General features: G+C 43.9%; 2 protein-coding genes across 2 annotated transcripts; one reads left to right on the top strand and one right to left on the bottom strand.

Annotated features, from left to right (window-relative positions):
* The first annotated feature begins 2,962 nt into the window (after nucleotides 1–2,962).
* On the top strand, nucleotides 2,963–5,338 carry LOC135921354 (uncharacterized). Its single transcript, XM_065455685.1, has 3 exons — nucleotides 2,963–3,468; nucleotides 4,100–4,307; nucleotides 4,652–5,338. Exons 1-3 carry the CDS (start codon nucleotides 3,016–3,018, stop codon nucleotides 5,041–5,043), a joined length of 1,053 nt encoding a protein of 350 aa, XP_065311757.1. The 5' UTR covers nucleotides 2,963–3,015; the 3' UTR covers nucleotides 5,044–5,338.
* A 584-nt stretch (nucleotides 5,339–5,922) lies between these two features.
* Nucleotides 5,923–8,297, bottom strand: LOC139051544 (MAP7 domain-containing protein 1-like). Its single transcript, XM_070528513.1, has 4 exons — nucleotides 8,062–8,297; nucleotides 7,757–7,971; nucleotides 6,975–7,217; nucleotides 5,923–6,332 (listed from the first exon to the last, which is right to left on the bottom strand). The coding sequence occupies exons 1-4, from the start codon at nucleotides 8,295–8,297 to the stop codon at nucleotides 5,923–5,925; spliced, it is 1,104 nt and encodes a 367-aa protein (XP_070384614.1).
* Nucleotides 8,298–22,579: the final 14,282 nt, after the last annotated feature.

Raw genomic sequence — 22,579 nt, 5'->3', positions numbered from 1 at the left:
AACTACTATCCTTAATTCGTAAAGCTGTCTAATAATATGCTATCGCAATCGATGCTTCGCCTTTGTGGTGAAATTGCGATTTGTTTTTCATACACTCACTTTATACACACGTGACGGGGCGCCACCTCGTCCCCATTGGCTGTACCACCACATCTATAAAGACGCACGCACTAGGCCGCGCGTTTAGGAATCGATATGGCTGCTACGTGACTTGTGAGAATGTTTCGAAGTTCATACGGCCGCTAAAACTACTATCCTTAATTTGTACAACTGTCTAATAATTTGCTATCGCAATCGATGCTTCGCCTTTTGGGTGAAACTGCGACTTGTTTTTTTATACACTCACTTTATACACTCGTGACGGGGCGCCACCTCCTCCGCATTGGCTGTACCGCCACATCTATAAACACGCACACACTATGCCACACGTGTAGGAAGCCATATGGCTGCGACGTGACTTGTGAGAATGTTTCCAAGTTCATACGGCCGCTAAAACTAGTATCCTTAATTCGTACAGCTCTCTAATAATTTGCTATCGCAATCGATGGTTCGCCTTTGTGGTGAAATTGCGACTTGTTTTTTTATGCACTCACTTTATACACTCGTGACGGGGCGCCACCTCCTCCGCATTGGCTGTACCGCCACATCTATAAACACGCACACACTATGCCACACGTTTAGGAAGCCATATGGCTGCGACGTGACTTGTGAGAATGTTTCCAAGTTCATACGGCCGCTAAAACTAGTATCCTTAATTCGTACAGCTCTCTAATAATTTGCTATCGCAATCGATGGTTCGCCTTTGTGGTGAAATTGCGACTTGTTTTTTTATGCACTCACTTTATACACTCGTGACGGGGCGCCACCTCCTCCGCATTGGCTGTACCGCCACATCTATAAACACGCACACACTATGCCACACGTTTAGGAAGCCATATGGCTGCGACGTGACTTGTGAGAATGTTTCCAAGTTCATACGGCTGATAAAACTGCCGTCCTCAATTCGTACAGATGTCTAATAATTTGCTATCGCAACCGATGCTTCGCCTTTGTGGTGAAATTGCGACTTGTTTTTTTATACGCTTACTTTATACACTCGTGACGGGGCGCCACCTCCTTCCCATTGGCTGTACCGCCACATCTATAAACACGCACACACTATGCCACACGTTTAGGAAGCCATATGGCTGCGACGTGACTTGTGAGAATGTTTCGAAGTTCATACGGCTTCTAAAACTACTATCCTTAATTCGTACAGCTGTCTAATAATATGCTATCGCAATCGATGCTTCGCCTTTGTGGTGAAATTGCGATTTGTTTTTCTTACACTCACTTTATACACTCGTGACGGGGCGCCACCTCCTCAGCATTGGCTGTACCGCCACATCTATAAACACGCACGCACTATGCCACACGTTTAGGAAGCCATACGGCTGCGACGCGACTTGTGAGAATGTTTCCATGTTCATACGGCTGTTAAAACTACTATCCTTAATTCGTACAGCTGTCTAATAATATGCTATCGCAATCGATGCTTCGCCTTTTGGGTGAAACTGCGACTTGTTTTTTTCATACACTCACTTTATACACTCGTGACGGGGCGCCACCTCGTCCCCATTGGGTGTACCACCACATCTATAAAGACGCAGGCACTAGGCCGTACGTTTAGGAAGCCATATGCCTGCGACATGACTTGTGAGAATATTTCGAAAATCATACGGCTGATAAAACTGCTATCTTTAATTCGTACAGCTGCCTAATAATATGCTATCGCAATCGATGCTTCGCCTTTGTGGTGAAATTGCGACTTGTTTTTTTTTATACACTCACTTTATACACTCGTGACTGGGAGCCATCTCCTCCGCATTGGCTGTACCGCCACATGTATAACGCCGCACGCACTATGCCACACGTTTAGGAAGCCATACGTCTGCGACGCGACTTGTGAGAATGTTTCCATGTTCATACGGCTGTTAAAACTACTATCCTTAATTCGTACAGCTGTCTAATAATATGCTATCGCAATCGATGCTTCGCCTTTTGGGTGAAACTGCGACTTCTTTTTTTTAAACACTCACTTTATACACTCGTGACGGGGCGCCACCTCCTCCCCATTGGCTGTACCGCCACATGTATAACGACGCACGCACTAGGCCACACGTTTAGGAAGCCATACTGCTGCAACATGACTTGTGAGAATATTTCGAAGTTCATACGGCCTAAGACTACTATCCTTACCTCGTATAGCTGTCTAACAATTAGCTATCGCAATCGTTGCTTCGCCTTTTGGATGAAACTGCGACTTGTTTTTTTATACACTCACTTTATACACTCGTGACGGGGCGCCACCTCGTCCCCAATGGATGTACTGCCACATGTATAATGACGCACGCACTATGCCACACGTTTAGGAAGCCATGCGGCTGCAACATGACTTGTGAGAACGTTTCCAAGTTCATACGGCTTATAAAACTACTTTCCTTAATTCGTACAGCTGCCTAATAATATGCTATCGCAATCGATGCTTCGCCTTTTGGGTGAAACTGCGACTTGTTTTTTTTATACACTCACTTTATACACTCGTGACGGTGCGCCACCTCCTCCGCATTGGCTGTACCGCCACATCTATAAAGACGCACGCACTATGCCACACGTTTAGGAAGCCATACGGCTGCGACGCGACTTGTGAGACTAGACAGTTTTAGTTACACGTACGTAGAGGCTTCAGGTACGCAAACGTGAAAAGCCTACGTACCTTACGTGCACGCCATCTGAAACGCTTTTAGCTACACGTACGTGACGCCCGACAAGGCGGACCACGTAGCGCCATCTATCGGGAAGTATGAACACTGCGGCAGCCTATTCAATCCAAGATGAGTATTTCAGACAAGCCAGTGTTGTCATGGTGTTGTGCATTGATGCGTGCCGATCATTGTTTCAGCAATGTCTGGAAGTGTGTTGTGCAAGCGTTACCTGCTGTCAACGTTGTCCTGGAATGAAATAGATGACCTGTTGATGACAAAAACGCATCGAGAGCTTCTGAATGGTTCGTTGGACGACTTGGAGTACCACTTCAGGCACGAGAGAACGTCGGAGTTGCTTTGCTATCGGTCGCAGCGCGGGCTGCTTGACATTGACAACATAGAGCCCTCACTGTTCAGGCAGCAATTTAGATTTCAGAAAGAAGATTTCAATAACTTGTTTAGTGCTCTTAAACTGCCGGAGACCGTGAAGAGTGCTCAAAATGTGACTGTGCCCGGTCGAGAGGCTTTGTGTATTACGCTTCGACGCCTTGCCTACCCAAACAGGTGGTGTGATCTCGAAACTATATTCGGCAGGCATTCATCAGTGATGTCGAGTGTGGCGTCTGAAGTTATTTTCTACATCGTAAGCGAGTTTAGTCATCTGCTTGAAGACTGCAACAACCATGACTGGCTGTGTCCTGCCACCCTTGGAGAGTTTGCAAATGTAAGTTGACTGTTTATTTTTTTTCCAGCCTCGTGCTGGTACTGAACAGAAACAAGAACAGATGTTTTTGCTTTCTGTTTACACAACGTCATTTTTTGTTGTCCCTGTGTGGTACTGTGCCTTGTATTCACTGTTATTTCAGCTTTTCTGTTTTATTGAGGACTAAAGTTGCAGCGGTAGATGGGAATAATAAAGTTAGAAATTCACAAGCCGTCGACATGTGCCGGTATAAAATAGAGAAGACAATAGCCATAACAAGCGGGAGCATTGCGATTACTGAAACTACTCATATTCGCACATAGGACATCTATAAAGCAGTTATATCTGTCACACGCAATCAACATACTGTCCGAAAAATTATTTTGACACAGAAATCTTAGTTTCTTCAGTTTAGGCCGAATGGCACATCACCTTAGCAAGTTTCGCATAACATAGCCATGTAGACTACATTACAAGTGATCAGTGCAGGTTATGTATTTCAAGCTACAAGATTTCACTTAAGTACGGATACATTATGGGCGATATAATCTACGACAGAGGGTTCTATGTAAGAAAGGTTATTAAAAGAACAGATACCATTTTACGCTTAACTACAGCCTGAGCTTTGATCACATTTAATTTTGTCTTGCAGGCCATCCGGAACCGTGGTGCAGCGCTGACAAACTGCTGGGCATTTATCGACGGCACGGCGCGCCCCATATGCCGACCCAAAAGGAACCAACGCGATTATTTTTCTGGCCATAAGCGGATGCACATGCTCAAGTACCAGTCGGTGATGTGTCCCAACGGCATTGTGTGCCAACTTGACGGCCCTTATCCTGGAAGGCGGCATGATGCAGGTAGGTTGCCCTGTGTCTTGTGTGAAAGAACTTTGCATTGATATTTTCAAGAGACAGTCAGGTACCTGGAATGGCTTGTCTCTTTCATAAATATATGTTCAGGAAGGTAAGTACGGGCAAAAATTGCTTTGGTGCCAACCTGAGCCTTGTTCTCCTCCCTTTTCACTTTGATATGTTTGAAATAGTTTTCCGCATATGTTCACACTTGCTATTACATAGCTTTCTTGACCCCTTGAGGAATAGTTGGTGAGGCAAATGTTAACTTAAAGTACTAATTTTAACATGACCGATGTTGTCTCATTTTGTTAGTCAATTGAATTCCTTTTCTGTTGTTGTTGTTGCAGGGATACTCCAGAGCAGCGGCCTCTATGCGAAGCTGGAAAAGTTGGTGGGGCCCCACCAGTTCGTCATATACGGGGATCCTGCGTACCCACTGAAGCCACTCTTGATGAAGCCCTATGGCGGCTCTTCGCTGACAACAACGCAGTTGGCATTCAACACTAGCATGAGCCGTGTTCGCCAGGCTGTTGAATTGGGATTTGGGAAGGTCATCAGTGAATTTGCGTTTCTGGATTTTAAAAAAAATCAGAAATTGCTGCGACAAGAAGTCGCTCACACGTACAAAGCAGCCACCATTCTGACTAACTGTCACACATGTTTGTACGGCAGCCAGGTATCTCAGTACTTCGAACTACGTCCACCCAGTCTAAATGAGTACCTGAGGCCACATCACTGAAGTACTGTCTCAAACATAAGGCATTATGCTTTCCAGATTGCCTTTACCCTTGTAGAAGTGATTGTTCGTAATAGCTGTTACTGTCTCAAACATAAGGCATTATGCTTTCCAGATTGCCTTTACCCTTGTAGAAGTGATTGTTCGTAAGAAATTGCTGCGACAAGAAGTCGCTCACATGTACGAAGCAGCCACTATTCTGACTGTCACACGTGTTTGTACGGCAGCCAGGTGTCTCAGTACTTTGAACTACATCCACCTAGTCTAAATGAGTACCTGAGGCCACATCACTGAAGTACTGTCTCAAACATAAGGCATTATGCTTTCCAGATTGCCTTTACCCTTGTAGAAGTGATTGTTCGTAATAGCTGTTACTGTCTCAAACATAAGGCATTATGCTTTCCAGATTGCCTTTACCCTTGTAGAAGTGATTGTTCGTAAGAAATTGCTGCGACAAGAAGTCGCTCACATGTACGAAGCAGCCACTATTCTGACTGTCACACGTGTTTGTACGGCAGCCAGGTGTCTCAGTACTTTGAACTACATCCACCTAGTCTAAATGAGTACCTGAGGCCACATCACTGAAGTACTGTCTCAAACATAAGGCATTATGCTTTGCAGATTGCCTTTACCCTTGTAGAAGTGATTGTTCGTAATAGCTGTCATGTTTTTATATGTTTAGTGCCTAACTGGACACATGTCTGAAGCACAATGCTTTCAACGTTGCTTTGGTGCAGCTTTCTTTTTCTGTTCTGTGGAGTCTCACTGTCAACGACACTATTTTGTGTGGCTGCTGTAATAAAGTTGAGTTACAACATGTGTGCAATTTTGAGATGAGTTTGTCACTCTTATTGCAATTGCAATGCAGAAATCTACAGCGTTTTATTTGTTGTTTCTTACAACATCTTCCAGTGTGCTAATTTTGTTCAAAATGCTTTCCATGATGCTCATAAAGCTTTGCTGCTGAGCTGTAAACATGCGGCGCTCTTCAGCCCTTTCGCGCCTTTCCTCAGCACGTTCTTCTGCCCTCTGACGCCTTTCCTCAGCACGCTCTTCTGATCGTATGCGTCTTTCCTCCGCCTTGTCAAAGGCGTGTTGATTCATTTCTTGCTGTTTCAATTCCATTTCCCTAAGAGATTTCTCCTTTTCCCAGGCATGGCGCTGTTCCTCCAGTGCGATGCGCCTCGATTCGATGACATAGTCTTTTTGCTTCATAAACTGATCATGCTTCATCCTTTTTTCCATGAAGTCGTAGTCAGCGTGGTCAAGCCCTCCAGCCTGATTTCTTTTTCCTGTAAGATACGGCAGTGTAGGAGAATGCACCCTTAGTAAAAATACACCAGTGTGACGACACATCTTTAAGAGTGATTTTGTGCAAACAAATTTTTGGGGGTAACTCATACACACACAAGATACCATTCTTTCTTTTCTGTACCTTTTCCGTACCTACTGGTATGGCACCACAGATGAGAGCACTGCATTAATTTGGGACACATTTATTCATACAGACTAAGGTGCCCACACAAACATCACAAGCTGCTTTGTACGTCCTCGAATATGATAAGGAACAATTAACGGGTGGTCTTGAGTGCAGAATCGAATTGGCATACTATAATAGGCATCAACGTAATAATTTATTCAGGAGCATGAGGGTTTTTTGCAGAAACATATATGAGATGCTCCTATATGTGCCAAAGGTATAATTATTGAGGTTGAGGCCAAAACACTTTAACATGCCTGCTTGGATTAACCATTCAAAATATATATGATAGCAGTTCTCTTGGCAACGGCACATTGTGTCAGTTCGTGTCATTACTAGCATTCGCTGTTGTCAACATGCACGCAGGTGGAAATGAAAAGCCCAAAATTTTCAGCGGCTGATAAATGCAACTAAATTGAGAAAGTATTGTTACCGCGGCCACGCGTGGACTCACTCCTAGGAGGCTGTGGCTGATCCACGTTTCCTTCGGCACCCTGACGTGCATTCGTTGGTGGGCTGCTGATGCTTGCCGGTGAAGGCACTTGACTACACTCTGTGCTACAACTGGGGCTGAACACAGTCGGTGCATCGTCCATGTCGAGTTCAGGTGGAGAGTACGATTCCTCCATGCCTTCATCGTCATTGCATCCGCTCACAATCTGTGACAAGAGCTGCGTCGCTGTATTTCCGCCAGCGCCTGAAATTGTACCAAAAGAGACCATAAAACTAGACCCAGCTGTATAGGCCGCACAGAGGACTAGATGAAGAAATTGAGAACCTCCACAGGCGTTGTCCGACAATGCGTAAACATTCATGCGAAGTTCAAGGACCAACCCGCCAATTTTTGGTACGTGCACCTTTCAAACTTCTTGGTTGTTTTCCCACATCAAGGGACACTTTCAGACTTTCCACTTGGCCCCGCTCAAATATTTTAAGTGACCCACACTTTTCAAATCTAAGCCCCATCTGTCAAACTGCCCCCAATTGATAAAATTGCCCACCACTTCAAGGCGCTGAAAGCTGGGAGTTTGAGTCCCGGCACATTATGTGGTGGGCGCTGGAATTGTTATTCACAATATACAGCTTTTGGTTTCCCATACCTATTTATGGAGACCTACGCATTCACGTGAGTAACGCGTTATGTGAAGAGCAGGATTTGACTAATTTTTGTTTTCCGAGTACTCGCTAAATAACGCTTCCCCATTTAAAGTGGAAGACGAGATCCGAGATGCTTACATTCTGCTGTGTCGCCGAGGCCCGCTGCGTGTGCCTCCGCAGCGGCGTCTCTCGCATGGGCCACTGAACTTCTACCGACGGTTGATGTGTTTCGGCTGCCAGAGCCCAGCGGTGCCTTCTTAAAGATTCTTATTTTATAGCCATTCTCTTTCGCGATTGTCAAAATTTCTTCGAGTAACTGGTCTTGTTCGGAGTACTCCTCCTCGGTTCCGGACCTAGGAGGTGGCACCAAAGAAATGGTTGTACTGACCACTCTATCTTGCGCTATGTGTTGTGCGCTCAATGGAAACCACGAAGTGACTTACCTGCGGAGGTTTCTGCGGTCTCGGTCGGCATGTTGCGCATGCAGCAGGTCCGTCCGGTCGCGAACAGTGCGGGCGCTGAACACTTTTTGTTTAGACTCCGTCAGGCGGACAGCGATCTCTGCCCACCGCACTGTGTGCCTCATGTTCTCCTCGAAAGGGTTACAGTCCCTCACGTCGCGTAGCAGGTCTAAATCATCGCTTTTCGAAAAGCGAAGGCGCGGAGCTGCTCCAGCCATCCTGTCGCCGTGGTCCGATGCAAGCCGTCCGCGCGCGCGGCCCGCTATCGCTTGTTTGCGATCTCGCGAAACTCCCGCGCGGAGCTCTCTACGTGCGCAAGAAACGCACGCAAAGAATTGAATCTCACGTACGTCCGTGAGACGCGCGCGCGCCCTCTACGTTGTGCGCATGCGCACTGCTGACACGTAGAGGCTCTACGTACGCAAAGCCTCTACGTACGTGTAAATAAAACTGTCTATTGTTTCCAAGTTCATACGGCTGATAAAACTGCCATCCTTAATTCTTACAGATGTCTAATAATTTGCTATTTTAATCGATGCTTCCCCTTTGTGGTGAAATTGCGACTTGTTTTTTTTATTCACCCAGTTTATACACTCGTGACGGGAGCCATCTCCTCCCCATTGGCTGTACCGCCACATGTATAACGACGCACGCACTATGCCACACGTTTAGGAAGCCATACGTCTGCGACGCGACTTGTGAGAATGTTTCGAAGTTCATACGGCCGATAAAACTACTATCCTTAATTCGTACAGATGTCTAATAATTAGCTATCGCAGTCGCTGCTTCGCCTTTTGGGCTAAACTGCAACTGGTTTTTTGATACACTCACTTTATACACTCGTGACGGGGTGCCACCTCCTCCCCGTTGGCTGTACCACCACATCTATAAAGATTCACGCACTAGGCCACACGTTTAGGAAGCTATATGGCTGCGACGTGACTTGTGAGAATGTTTCGAAGTTCATACGGCTGATAAAACTACTATCCTTAATTCGTACAGCTGTCTAATAATATGCTAGCGCAATCGATGCTTCGCCTTTTGGGTGAAACTGCGACTTGTTTTTTTTATACACGCACTTTATACACTCGTGACGGGGCGCCACCTCGTCCCCATTGGCTGTACCGCCACACCTATAAAGACGCACGCATTAGGCCGCACGTTCAGGAAGCCATATGGCTGCGACGTGACTTGTGAGAATGTTTCGAAGTTCATACGGCCGCTAAAACTGCTATCCTTAATTCGTACAGCTGTCTAATAATTTGCTATCGCAATCGATGCTTCGCCTTTTGGGTGAAACTGCGTCTTGTGTTTTTATGCACTGATTTTATGCACTCGTGACGGGGTGCCACCTCCTCCCCTTTGGCTGTACCACCACATCTATAAATATGCACGCACAAGGCCACACGTTTACGAAGCTATATGGCTGCGACGTGACTTGTGAGAATGTTTCGAAGTTCATACGGCTGATAATACTGCCATCCTTAATTCGTAGAGATGTCTAATAATTTGCTATCGCAATCGATGTTTCGCCTTTTGGGTGAAACTGCGACTTGTTTTTTTTATACACTCACTTTATACACTCGTGCCGGGGCGCCACCTCCTCCCCATTGGCTGCACCGCCACATCTATAAAGACGCACGCACTATGCCACATGTTTAGGAAGCAATACGGCTTCAACATGGCTTGTGAGAATGTTTGGAAGTTCATACGGCTTACAAAACTACTATCCTTTATTCGTACAGCTGTCTAATTAGTTGCTATGGCAATCGATGTTTCGCCTTTTGGGTGAAACTGCGACTTGTTTTTTTTATACACTCACTTTAGACACTCGTGACGGGGCGCCACCTCGTCCCCATTGGCTGTGCCGCCACATGTATAACGACGCACGAACAATGCCACGCGTTTAGGAAGCCATACGGCTGCAACATGACTTGTGAGAACGTTTCCAAGTTCATACGGCTGATAAAACTACTATCCTTAATTCGCACAGCTGCCTTATTATTGGCTATCGCAATCGATGCTTCGCCTTTTTGGTGAAACAGCGACTTGTTTTTTATACATTCACTTTATAAACACGTGATGGGCCGCCACCTCCTCCCCATTGGCTGTACCGCCACATCTATAACGACGCAGTCACTATGCCACACGTTTAGGAAGCCATACGGCTGCAATATGACTTGTGAGAATGTTTCGAAGTTCATACGGCCAATAAAACTACTATCCTTAATTCGTACAGCTGTCTAATAATTTGCTATAACAATCGATGCTTTGCGTTTTGGGTGAAACTGCGACTTGTTTTTTTTATACACTCACTTTTTACACTCGTGATGGGGCGCCACCTCCTCCCCATTGGCTGTGCCGCCACATGTATAACGACGCACGAACAATGCCACGCGTTTAGGAAGCCATACGGCTGCAACATGACTTGTGAGAACGTTTCCAAGTTCATACGGCTGATAAAACTACTATCCTTAATTCGCACAGCTGCCTTATTATTGGCTATCGCAATCGATGCTTCGCCTTTTTGGTGAAACAGCGACTTGTTTTTTATACATTCACTTTATAAACACGTGATGGGCCGCCACCTCCTCCCCATTGGCTGTACCGCCACATCTATAACGACGCAGTCACTATGCCACACGTTTAGGAAGCCATACGGCTGCAATATGACTTGTGAGAATGTTTCGAAGTTCATACGGCCAATAAAACTACTATCCTTAATTCGTACAGCTGTCTAATAATTTGCTATAACAATCGATGCTTTGCCTTTTGGGTGAAACTGCGACTTGTTTTTTTTATACACTCACTTTATACACTCGTGACGGGGCGCCACCTCCTCCGCATTGGCTGTGCCGCCACATCTATAAAGACGCAAGCACTATGCCACACGTTTCGGAAGCCATGCTGCTGCGACGCGATTTGTGAGAATGTTTCCAAGTTCATACGGCTGATAAAACTACTATCCTTACTTCGTACAGCTGTCTAATAATATGCTATCGCAATCGTTGCTTCGCCTTTTGGGTGAAACTGCGACTTGTTTTTTTTATACACTCACTTTATACACTCGTGACGGGGCGCCACCTCCTCCGCATTGGCTGTGCCGCCACATCTATAAAGGCGCAAGCACTATGCCACACGTTTCGGAAGCCATGCTGCTGCGACGCGATTTGTGAGAATGTTTCCAAGTTCATACGGCTGATAAAACTACTATCCTTACTTCGTACAGCTGTCTAATAATATGCTATCGCAATCGTTGCTTCGCCTTTTGGGTGAAACTGCGACTTGTTTTTTTTATACACTCACTTTATACACTCGTGACGGGGCGCCACCTCCTCCGCATTGGCTGTGCCGCCACATCTATAAAGGCGCACGCACTATGCCACAAGTTTTGGAAGCCATGCTGCTGCGACGCGATTTGTGAGAATGTTTCCAAGTTCATACGGCTGATAAAACTACTATCCTTACTTCGTACAGCTGTCTAATAATATGCTATCGCAATCGTTGCTTCGCCTTTTGGGTGAAACTGCGACTTGTTTTTTTTATACACTCACTTTATACACTCGTGACGGGGCGCCACCTCCTCCGCATTGGCTGTGCCGCCACATCTATAAAGGCGCAAGCACTATGCCACACGTTTCGGAAGCCATGCTGCTGCGACGCGATTTGTGAGAATGTTTCCAAGTTCATACGGCTGATAAAACTACTATCCTTACTTCGTACAGCTGTCTAATAATATGCTATCGCAATCGTTGCTTCGCCTTTTGTGTGAAACTGCGACTTGTTTTTTTTATACACTCACTTTATACACTCGTGACGGGGCGCCACCTCCTCCGCATTGGCTGTGCCGCCACATCTATAAAGACGCAAGCACTATGCCACACGTTTCGGAAGCCATGCTGCTGCGACGCGATTTGTGAGAATGTTTCCAAGTTCATACGGCTGATAAAACTACTATCCTTACTTCGTACAGCTGTCTAATAATATGCTATCGCAATCGTTGCTTCGCCTTTTGGGTGAAACTGCGACTTGTTTTTTTTATACACTCACTTTATACACTCGTGACGGGGCGCCACCTCCTCCGCATTGGCTGTGCCGCCACATCTATAAAGGCGCAAGCACTATGCCACACGTTTCGGAAGCCATGCTGCTGCGACGCGATTTGTGAGAATGTTTCCAAGTTCATACGGCTGATAAAACTACTATCCTTACTTCGTACAGCTGTCTAATAATATGCTATCGCAATCGTTGCTTCGCCTTTTGTGTGAAACTGCGACTTGTTTTTTTTATACACTCACTTTATACACTCGTGACGGGGCGCCACCTCCTCCGCATTGGCTGTGCCGCCACATCTATAAAGACGCAAGCACTATGCCACACGTTTCGGAAGCCATGCTGCTGCGACGCGATTTGTGAGAATGTTTCCAAGTTCATACGGCTGATAAAACTACTATCCTTACTTCGTACAGCTGTCTAATAATATGCTATCGCAATCGTTGCTTCGCCTTTTGGGTGAAACTGCGACTTGTTTTTTTTATACACTCACTTTATACACTCGTGACGGGGCGCCACCTCCTCCGCATTGGCTGTGCCGCCACATCTATAAAGACGCAAGCACTATGCCACACGTTTCGGAAGCCATGCTGCTGCGACGCGATTTGTGAGAATGTTTCCAAGTTCATACGGCTGATAAAACTACTATCCTTACTTCGTACAGCTGTCTAATAATATGCTATCGCAATCGTTGCTTCGCCTTTTGGGTGAAACTGCGACTTGTTTTTTTTATACACTCACTTTATACACTCGTGACGGGGCGCCACCTCCTCCGCATTGGCTGTGCCGCCACATCTATAAAGACGCAAGCACTATGCCACACGTTTTGGAAGCCATGCTGCTGCGACGCGATTTGTGAGAATGTTTCCAAGTTCATACGGCTGATAAAACTACTATCTTTACTTCGTACAGCTGTCTAATAATATGCTATCGCAATCGTTGCTTCGCCTTTTGGGTGAAACTGCGACTTGTTTTTTTTATACACTCACTTTATACACTCGTGACGGGGCGCCACCTCCTCCGCATTGGCTGTGCCGCCACATCTATAAAGGCGCACGCACTATGCCACACGTTTTGGAAGCCATGCTGCTGCGACGCGATTTGTGAGAATGTTTCCAAGTTCATACGGCTGATAAAACTACTATCCTTACTTCGTACAGCTGTCTAATAATATGCTATCGCAATCGTTGCTTCGCCTTTTGGGTGAAACTGCGACTTGTTTTTTTTATACACTCACTTTATACACTCGTGACGGGGCGCCACCTCCTCCGCATTGGCTGTGCCGCCACATCTATAAAGACGCACGCACTATGCCACACGTTTCGGAAGCCATGCTGCTGCGACGCGATTTGGGAGAATGTTCCCAAGTTCATACGGCTGATAAAACTACTACCCTTAATTGATACAGATGTCTAATAATTTGCTCTCACAATCGATGCTTCGCCTTTGTGGTGAAATTGCGACTTGTTTTTTTTAAACACTCTATTTATACACTCGTGACGGGGCGCCATCTTCTCCCCATTGGCTGTATCGCCACATGTATGACGACGCACTCACTATGCCACACGTTTAGGAAGCCATATGGCTGCAACACGAGACGCGCGTTCCGATATCGTTCTTTCTTTCCCGATGGTGTGTGTATAACGACAGCCTCGCAAGTAACGGTTTATTTCGGAAACAGCAACGGAGGATCCCGACTGCCATATGAAGAAGAAGAAGTTTATTTTTACCACATAAGTACACTGATATATACAAAGCGGTAGGGACGGCAGGATAAAAGCTGCATAACGGCAGCTTGACTAGTCCCACCTCCCCATGAACAACAGGCAGCAACATGGCAGGATATTCGTAGTACATTCTTGTGGCAAGGTCAATATATACATATTCACAGACGCATATATATACACACATTTTTACATATATATATATATATATATATATATATATATATATATATATATATATATACATACACTCATGCATATACGCATACATGTATGCATGAAAACCAGAAATGACAACTTAGAAATAGCAAAGAAATGCTTTTCAACCGACAAGCCAAACAGTTAATTATTCACAGAAATTTTCGCAGTAATGTGCTCTTGGATATATGGCGTATGTTTACATCATTTAGACTATATTTGTTAAGTGTAGAGGGAAGACAGTAGGAGAGTGCTTGAAGGCCATAATTAGTCCGAGGGCGCGGGACTTCCCAGTGTTCCGTATATCAATTTAGGCGAAAAGAAGTATTCCGCTGCAAGTTCGCGATGTTTATGATATGATTAGTACCCTTGATCATGTCACGTTTAAAAGAACACATAAGTTGGTGCTCATAAAGGCGGTCTACACGTAAAATCTTGAACTTCCGGAATATGTCACGCGTATGTCCATTGTAAGGTAAGTCTGAAATAGCACGTAAGGCATTCTTTTGAACTGAAACTAAATTACCCAATGATTTCTTAGTACTATTTGACCAGACCAGGTTACAATAGCGCAGGTGAGAAGCAAATAGTGCGTTATAAACCATAAGTTTCTGTGGTATTGGTAGTAGCCTCTGGCATCTGCGCAACATACCTAACGCTGTACTAAGTTTATTTTGTAAGTAATCGGTGTGGTGGTCCCATAGCATCAATTCATGAATGATAACACCCAATGTTTTTGCTGTAGCGGAAAGTTCTATTTTTGTGTCATTGAGTGTGAGGCATTGGGTGAGATTACAAGGCGTGGACTTCGCTCTAAAGAGGATTGCTTTTGTCTTGGAGCAGTTTAACTGGAGAGAATTTTTTACAGACCAGTTATATATCTTGTGAAGTATTTCATTTGCAAGTTTGATGAGTTGATCCTCCTTAGTTCCTGAGAAGAATAAACTAGTATCATCTGCGTAAATAATATAGGTAATCGAAACATCAATATTAACAATGTCATTTATGTAAATGATAAATAGAAGTGGTCCCAATATGCTACCTTGAGGCACGCCTTGCTTAATAAGTTTAAACGAAGATAATTTTTTATTTAATGATACGCATTGCTTTCTATTGGTGATGCAACTTCTAATTAAATCTAAAACTATTCCGCGTGTACCATAACAATTCAATTTTTCTAATAGTGTTCCATGATTAATTCTGTCAAAAGCTTTTGACAAATCTAGGAATACTCCAATTGTTAGTTTCCTCGCCTCTATTTAGTCCCTTTTGTTTAACAAGAGCAGTTTCCGTCGAGCAGCCTGACCTGAAGCCATATTGACATGGTGTTAAAACAGAATATTTGTTAAAAAAGGCAGTCATCCTAAGGAGAATAATTTTTTCTAAACCTTTCGAAAACAGTGGAAGAATTAAGATTGGTCTATAGTTACCTAAGTTTTCCCTTTCTCCGCCTTTGTAAACCACAGCTACCCTTGCGATTTTCATCTGTTGAGGAAAAATGACAGAGGTTAGGGAGATGTTGTAAATGTGAGTGAGGCAAGGGGTGAGCAGGTCAATAACAAAAAGAATTGGTTGTATTTTTAATCCGTGCACATCCTCACCTTTAGATCGCCTAAAATTTTTGAACACATTTAAAACCTCAGTGTCATCAGTCTCATCAATATACAAAGAATGTGTAAGGGGACTGGGCTAATACATCAAGGCATCTTGATCATAAGTGCTTTCAACTAGAGAGGCAAATTAATCATTAAATTTATTGGCGAGTGCTTCATCTTTCAGAACCTCATTACCAACCTTGAGCTCTTTAATAGTACTGGCGGGTCGCTTTGATGATATAACAGAATTCAGCTCATTCCAAGTCTGTTTTGCATCAACGATACCATCGAACATGGAGTAGTAATAGTCGCATTTAGCTTGTTTGTGCAGCTTAGTCAGGTTATTTCGATATTTCTTAAACTGCTTCAAATCATCTGGGTCATGGCTATTCAAAAACGCATGGTACAGCCTATTCTTTTCATTTACCATTTTGATTAGCTTAGAGGAGATCCATGGCTTGCGAGCGTGTTTAGGTTTTTTTACGTGCCTGTAAGGAAAGTGCTTTTGGCATACTGTGCACACGATCTTAATGAAGCGGTCATAGGCGCTACCAGGTGACGAAGAGGAGACTATGTAATCCCAGCTCAACGAGCTTATTTCGTCACGAAAGCCAGAAAGAGATTGTGAATTTTTGTCTCTGAAATAAATGTCTGATTTCACCGGGTGCTTCTGTTTAATTTCAACCGTAGTAGTTAGGCAAATTGGCAAATGATCACTGATAGCGATACTTAACGGACCATGGTGTAGTAGGTTAGCAGAATTTGATATAAACAGATCTATCAAGGTGGCTGTAGCAGCTGTAATGCGAGTTGGGGTAGTTATAACATATGAAAGGCCATGCGAAAGAACTAGATTTGACAGGTCAGTTTGCTTGCTAGTCTTTGTGAGCATGTCAATGTTGAGGTCACCTCCGAGTACTAATGTATAATTATTTTCATTAAGAAACCAAAAGAATTCATCTAAATATTGAAGAAACTTGTTGATGTTGCCGTGAGGAGGTCTATACACAATAGTATATGGAGAGCTTTCGAATTTTAAACACAGAATTTCAATGTATTCACAGCATCGAGACCATTCATCAATATACTGATAGCCAATACTTGTTTCCACACATATGCATACACCGCCGCCTCTAGTTTCTCTATTTATATAGGCCACATTATACCCATCAATATGCACAATATCGGTGTCATTGCGGTACCAAGTTTCAGTCAACATAATGACAGAAAATTTACATTCATCTAGAAAATTCCACAATTCATCTTCTTTAGAATGGGCTGACTGTAATCCGTAATCCGTATTGTTCATATGCAGGAAACTCAGAGTTGATAGGCGCTGATGCGCAACAATCGTGCTTAATTCAGAGGGACTAGTACACTTCAGAGCCATTTTGAAACCTAATTCTCAGGAAAAAAAAGACAGCCATTGCAATGTAGAAACAGTGCCGTTGGCATAGACGAATAAGACGCTATATATGCAAGACCAGCTGCTGAAGAGAATATTAAGGGGAATATAATTTTTATGTGGGTGACGCCCTCAACCGCAACACTGTAGCAAGCAAGAACAAATGAGTGCAACACTGATGTACTATAGACTCTAAGGTGCGCAATATTGGTGAAAAGGTTAACGTTCTTAAAAAACTGTTTCCGACAGTAGTTTAGAGCTCACATACATAAGGTCACTATCAGGCGCATTTGCTAGGTACGAAACCACATAGATTCGGAAAATGTGCGTGGGTGTCTGAAGAATCGCTCCGTTAACTGTTTTCAAAAATATCGAGAAAAGCAAGAAGAACCATAGGTTACTAGATTGTTCTTGAGCCATTCTATCTGTTGGCACCATGACATAAATGGTGTTGAGTATGCAATAACGGGTAACCTAACGCACCTTGTCTAGGTCCGAGTCATAGGTAACATGTAGGACAGGCGAATTTTCAGACTTCCGCATCAGGATCTTTTCCTGTGACACCCACACAAACTTCCATTCTTTTTCTCGCCTCAGTTGTCGAGCTCTACCGAATAGACGCTTGTTTTCAACGCACAGATGCTCATTGATATTTACAGGATTACTCTCTTCAAAGCCCAGGGTCCCAGTGCTTAACTTAGCGGTTCGCGCAGCAGAGAGTACTCTGTCTCGTGCAGACCTAGTCGAGAACTTTATGATCACGTTTGGTTTATTTTTATCTTTAGAAGGCACACGATGTACTACATCAACGTCGTTGTCCGTGACACTTCAGTTTCAGTTTCAGTTTCAGTTTATTGAGCATTTGAAATGTTTTACAGAAGTAACTCTAGGAGGTCCCATAGTCAAAGACTGAGGAGGGACCTCCAACAAAAAATACATAGAAAAAGTTTACTTAATGCGGTTAACAACAGCAGTAGCAATCCTAGGTACAGTAAGTATTAACAAACAAAGTCGAGTCATAGTAATAACAACAAAGGATAAACACGAAAAGCAGATCCAAGGAGTATTATTTGAGATACAGAAGCGTAAAAATTATACAACACAATCACTTTCCCAAGAAGTGGCGACGAATTTTTCTCTTAAATAAATGAATGGAAGGAGATGATTTAATGGAGTGTGGTAGTGAATTCCATATTGATGTTGCTAAAAAGTTCGCGGTAAGTTTGCCGTAGTTAGTCCTTGGTTGCGGTAGCAGGTAGTTATTATGGTGTGAAAATCGAGTGCCAGTGAAATGGGGGGTTTGGTCTTTTGATATCAACAAAATTGGTAGTTCTCCTCGACAAAATTTATAAGTCAGGACACTAAGACAACATTTATTTAAATCCACTACGGACAGAATATTATATGTGCGGAGTAATGGCAGAGCACAACATGAAAAATGGCTGTAACTTATTATTCTCAGAGCTTGGTTTTGTGTGTGTTGCAGGGGTGCCAAGTGAGTTGCGTAAGTATTCCCCCAAGAAGAAATGCAGTAAGAGATGTGGCTGTGAATAAATGCGTAGTAGAGTGAAATTAATATACGTATAGGAAAATATGGGCGGACTTTGATTAGTATTCTGATACCATATGCTGCTTTACGCGTTAATAATGATATGTGATTTGTAAATTTTAAATGACTGTCCAGTTCAACTCCAAGAAATGTTGCATGGTCAACAGCCTGAAGCGAAGTCGAACCAATGTTAATGCATGGCTTCTCCTGTACACTTTTTTGCGCGGATGAAAAAATTACAAATTTCGATTTAGTAGCATTAATACTGAGCATATTATCTCGGCACCAATTAACAATTTTAACCACGTCGGCATTAAGGTGAGATATTAGCGATACCAAGGAAGTGTTAGAAGAATAAATTGTTGTGTCATCAGCGTATAAAATACAACTGGAATGTGTAATGTATTCTGGAAGGTCATTGATGTACACGAGGAATAAAATTGGTCCTGGTATTGAGCCTTGTGGAACCCCTATGTTAGTTATTTTGGCACGCGAATGTGTATCAGAAATAGAGACGATATGTTTTCGATCATGTAAATAACTGCGAATTAGGGAAAGTGCTGGACCACACACGCCAACAGCGTTTAGTTTAGCAAAAAGTATGTCATGATTTAATGAATCGAATGCTTTAGAAAAATCAATAAACAAGGTACCAGCCAATTTACCTGTGTCAATGGCTGTTTTAAGATGATCGGTTAAAGTAATGAGCGCTAATTCAGTTGAATAACCAGATCGAAAGCCAAATTGATAAGAGGACAAAATACTGAACTTTGTGAAATAGCTAGTTAAACGTACTACGAATAACTTTTCAATTATCTTGCTGAAAAATGATAAAATAGATATAGGGCGGTAGTTTAATAACGAGTTCTTGCTACCCTTTTTGAAAACAGGAATAACTTTGGCGATTTTTAAGCAGCTAGGAAAGACGCCAGTTTTGAATATTAGATTTATTATGTGTGAGAGTGTGTCACTGATAAGATGAGCTATAAGCTTTACATGAGATGAGTTGAAGTTATCTAAACCAGCTCCAGTGTTCTTTAAGCTCAGAATGGTCATGCGCACTTCTTCTGGGGAAACTGGACCGAGAAAAAAACTGTGTGGCAAACGATGATAAGCCTTGTCGATGTGAACTGAGAGACGTGGCTCGTCGGGGCAAAAAGAATCGGCAAAGGCGTTAGCGATGGCTGAAGGATTATTAAGGGTTTGTTCCCCAACTTGAATAGCAGTTATGGCGGGATTTGGCGATGTTCTATTTAAAAATTCATTGATAATATTCCACTGCTTTTTAGAATCGTTGCCAGCACGGTCAATTTCCTTTTCATAATACTCTTTTTTTAGCGTTTTTAAGAAGCCTGCTCAAAATATTCGAGTAGCACTTGTAACGAGTGAGCAGGGTTAAATTAAATGGCTTCTTTTTTGTTTTTTTATAAAGATTATCTTTTCTGCGCACGCATTTCAGAAGATTATCAGTCATCCACGGACAACGAGGAAAAGCGAACCTTTTCTTACTTGTGGTTATTGTGGTTGATTCGGAAGTAGCGTTAGAAATTATATTGCAAAACAATTCGAAGGCGATTTCTGGATTATTTTGCGACGTAACGGGGTACCAATTAACTTCGGCGATTTTCCTAACAAATGAAGTTTTGTCGAGATTTTTTCTTTTAACATGCATATCTGGAATATTGATATTGGAATTTATACGCACGAATATTGGATAATGATCAGTTAGTGAAACTTCAATGACACCAGATCCAGGTGTAACCATGAGATTCGACAATGCATGGTCAATTAGTGTATCCGGACCATTTATATTCCGCCGAGTAGGTACAATTACAAGTGATTCGAGGCCATGTCCATTCAATGTATCTGTATAAGCAGTGTATGATGAACTGTGAACATCTAGAAGATTAATATTGATGTCACCCATAATAATGATGTTTTTACATTCTAGCGATAGCGTGTGCAAAACATGGTTTAGTTCTAAACAAAAATCATTCAAGGATGACGACGGTGATCGATAAATCGAACCAACCACTAAATTTTTGGCGTCAATATCGAGAAATGATGCGTTCAGCTCAATCCACACTGATTCACAATTTACTTGATTAATTGTTAAGTCCCGACGCCTGGAATATTCTAACTCTGAAGAAATGAAGACAGCTGCGCCGCCATGACAGCTGTCACTCCGGTGACAGTATTCTGGCGTATAAGATGAAAAAGAGTACAAGTTGTTATCGGCTTCGCTGAGCCAGGTTTCACTAACACATATGATCGAGAAGTGGTGCTGACTAGATGATAGGAAATGATAAATGTCATCAAAATGTTTCCGTAAGCTGCGTGCATTAAAATGTACGAGGGATCGGCAAGGAGGCTTAAGGTAAGAATCTAGTTCGGACGGTGTGAAGTATGAAGCCATAAGAGGTCTGTCGGGGACGGGTTGACATTATGCACGTGATTCAGGTTAAGAGATAACAGAAAGGTCCGCTTCACAGTTAATGCAGTGACCTCGGCTGTCTTCGGACTTGCGTGCGTTAATACGGCAATTCTTAGTCCATAGGAAGCGCCATCCTTTTTCTTTCTTGAGTGCTAAGGCCTGAGCAAACAGCCTCTTGTTGTCAGCAGTAAGGTGTTCGTTAATGAAGATGGGCCCTGCGTTTTCTCCAGAGAAACCAAGACTGCCGGTATCCATCCTGGCCTTGCGAGCCTTTGCCAGGAAATCATTTTTTTTAGCGCGGGAGCAAAACCTAGCAATAATATTTTGATGACCTGATTTAGTGGGCACACGATGCGCTATCTCGATCTCGACTGGAGCAAGAGAGCATGCCGCCTTATCGGCAATGGCAGTTACAATAGAAATGCAGTCTTCCTCCTTTGTAAATGGTATTCCTTTGATCTCAACATTGTTGATTCTAGAATACTGTTCCATCTCGGCTAGCCTTTTTTTAAGGGCTTCATTTTCTGATTTCAGAGCCTTGTTTGCTGCCGATAGCTCAGCTTGCTGGGTACGCGTGTTCTCGACAATTTCATTTAGCATGGTCAGACTGCCATCCATGCCAGAAACTTGGGTACGCAGGGTGCTGTTATCCAATCCAGCTTCCTGCAGCTTCCCTTTCACATCGGAAACAAGTTTTTCGACCAGTTTTTGCAATCTACCTTGCAATTGCGCCTCGAGATCATCGAGTCGCTTGGCCAACTCCGCATTGGTAGGCATAACGGAAAAGCAACTTGAAAAACGATAGAGTGCGAAACGCGAATGCAGCAGCAGCAGCAGCAGTTGCGGTCACAAATACTCTTATGCTATCACCAGGGGAAAAAAGTACCAACCTGTGAAACGTAGAAGAATACTTTAGCAAGCGCACACTTGGACCGCAACTGCTGCCGCTTTGATGCCGGTGTCCATCCGACGGAAGCTTTTAAGGCCTCAAATGGTCTGGCGCAGGCGCTCTGGATGCGATCCCGTCGCCACGTAGCGGAGCTTGGGCGCACCTGGAGGAGCAGCGATTACACCCACGTGCGGTATGGAGCAGCAAACAGCTTCGCCAGCAGATGTTAGCCCCGGGCCGTAGAATTCTGTGAAACGTAGAAGAATACTTTAGCAAGCGCACACTTGGACCGCAACTGCTGCCGCTTTGATGCCGGTGTCCATCCGACGGAAGCTTTTAAGGCCTCAAATGGTCTGGCGCAGGCGCTCTGGATGCGATCCCGTCGCCACGTAGCGGAGCTTGGGCGCACCTGGAGGAGCAGCGATTACACCCACGTGCGGTATGGAGGAGCAAACAGCTTCGCCAGCAGATGATAGCCCCGGGCCGTAGAATTCTGTGAAACGTAGAAGAATACTTTAGCAAGCGCACACTTGGACCGCAACTGCTGCCGCTTTGATGCTGGTGTCCATCCGACGGAAGCTTTTACGGCCTCAAATGGTCTGGCGCAGGCGCTCTGGATGCGATCCCGTCGCCACGTAGCGGAGCTTGGGCGC

The sequence above is a fragment of the Dermacentor albipictus genome, unplaced genomic scaffold (genome assembly GCF_038994185.2).
Source record: "Dermacentor albipictus isolate Rhodes 1998 colony unplaced genomic scaffold, USDA_Dalb.pri_finalv2 scaffold_12, whole genome shotgun sequence".
Classification (NCBI taxonomy): domain Eukaryota; kingdom Metazoa; phylum Arthropoda; class Arachnida; order Ixodida; family Ixodidae; genus Dermacentor; species Dermacentor albipictus.
Note: the sequence above shows the minus strand (reverse complement) of the source record. Positions and strands in the feature narration are given on the sequence as shown.

Coding starts and splice junctions, on each gene's coding strand:
- LOC135921354 (XM_065455685.1), top strand. CDS start 3,016: ATGACAAAAACGCATCGAGAGCTTCTGAATGGTTCGTTGGACGACTTG. Junction 3,469..4,099: donor CCCTTGGAGAGTTTGCAAAT/GTAAGTTGACTG, acceptor TTTGTCTTGCAG/GCCATCCGGAACCGTGGTGC. Junction 4,308..4,651: donor TGGAAGGCGGCATGATGCAG/GTAGGTTGCCCT, acceptor TTGTTGTTGCAG/GGATACTCCAGAGCAGCGGC.
- LOC139051544 (XM_070528513.1), bottom strand. CDS start 8,297: ATGGCTGGAGCAGCTCCGCGCCTTCGCTTTTCGAAAAGCGATGATTTA. Junction 7,972..8,061: donor GACCGCAGAAACCTCCGCAG/GTAAGTCACTTC, acceptor GCCACCTCCTAG/GTCCGGAACCGAGGAGGAGT. Junction 6,333..6,974: donor TCAGCCACAGCCTCCTAGGA/GTGAGTCCACGC, acceptor CGTATCTTACAG/GAAAAAGAAATCAGGCTGGA.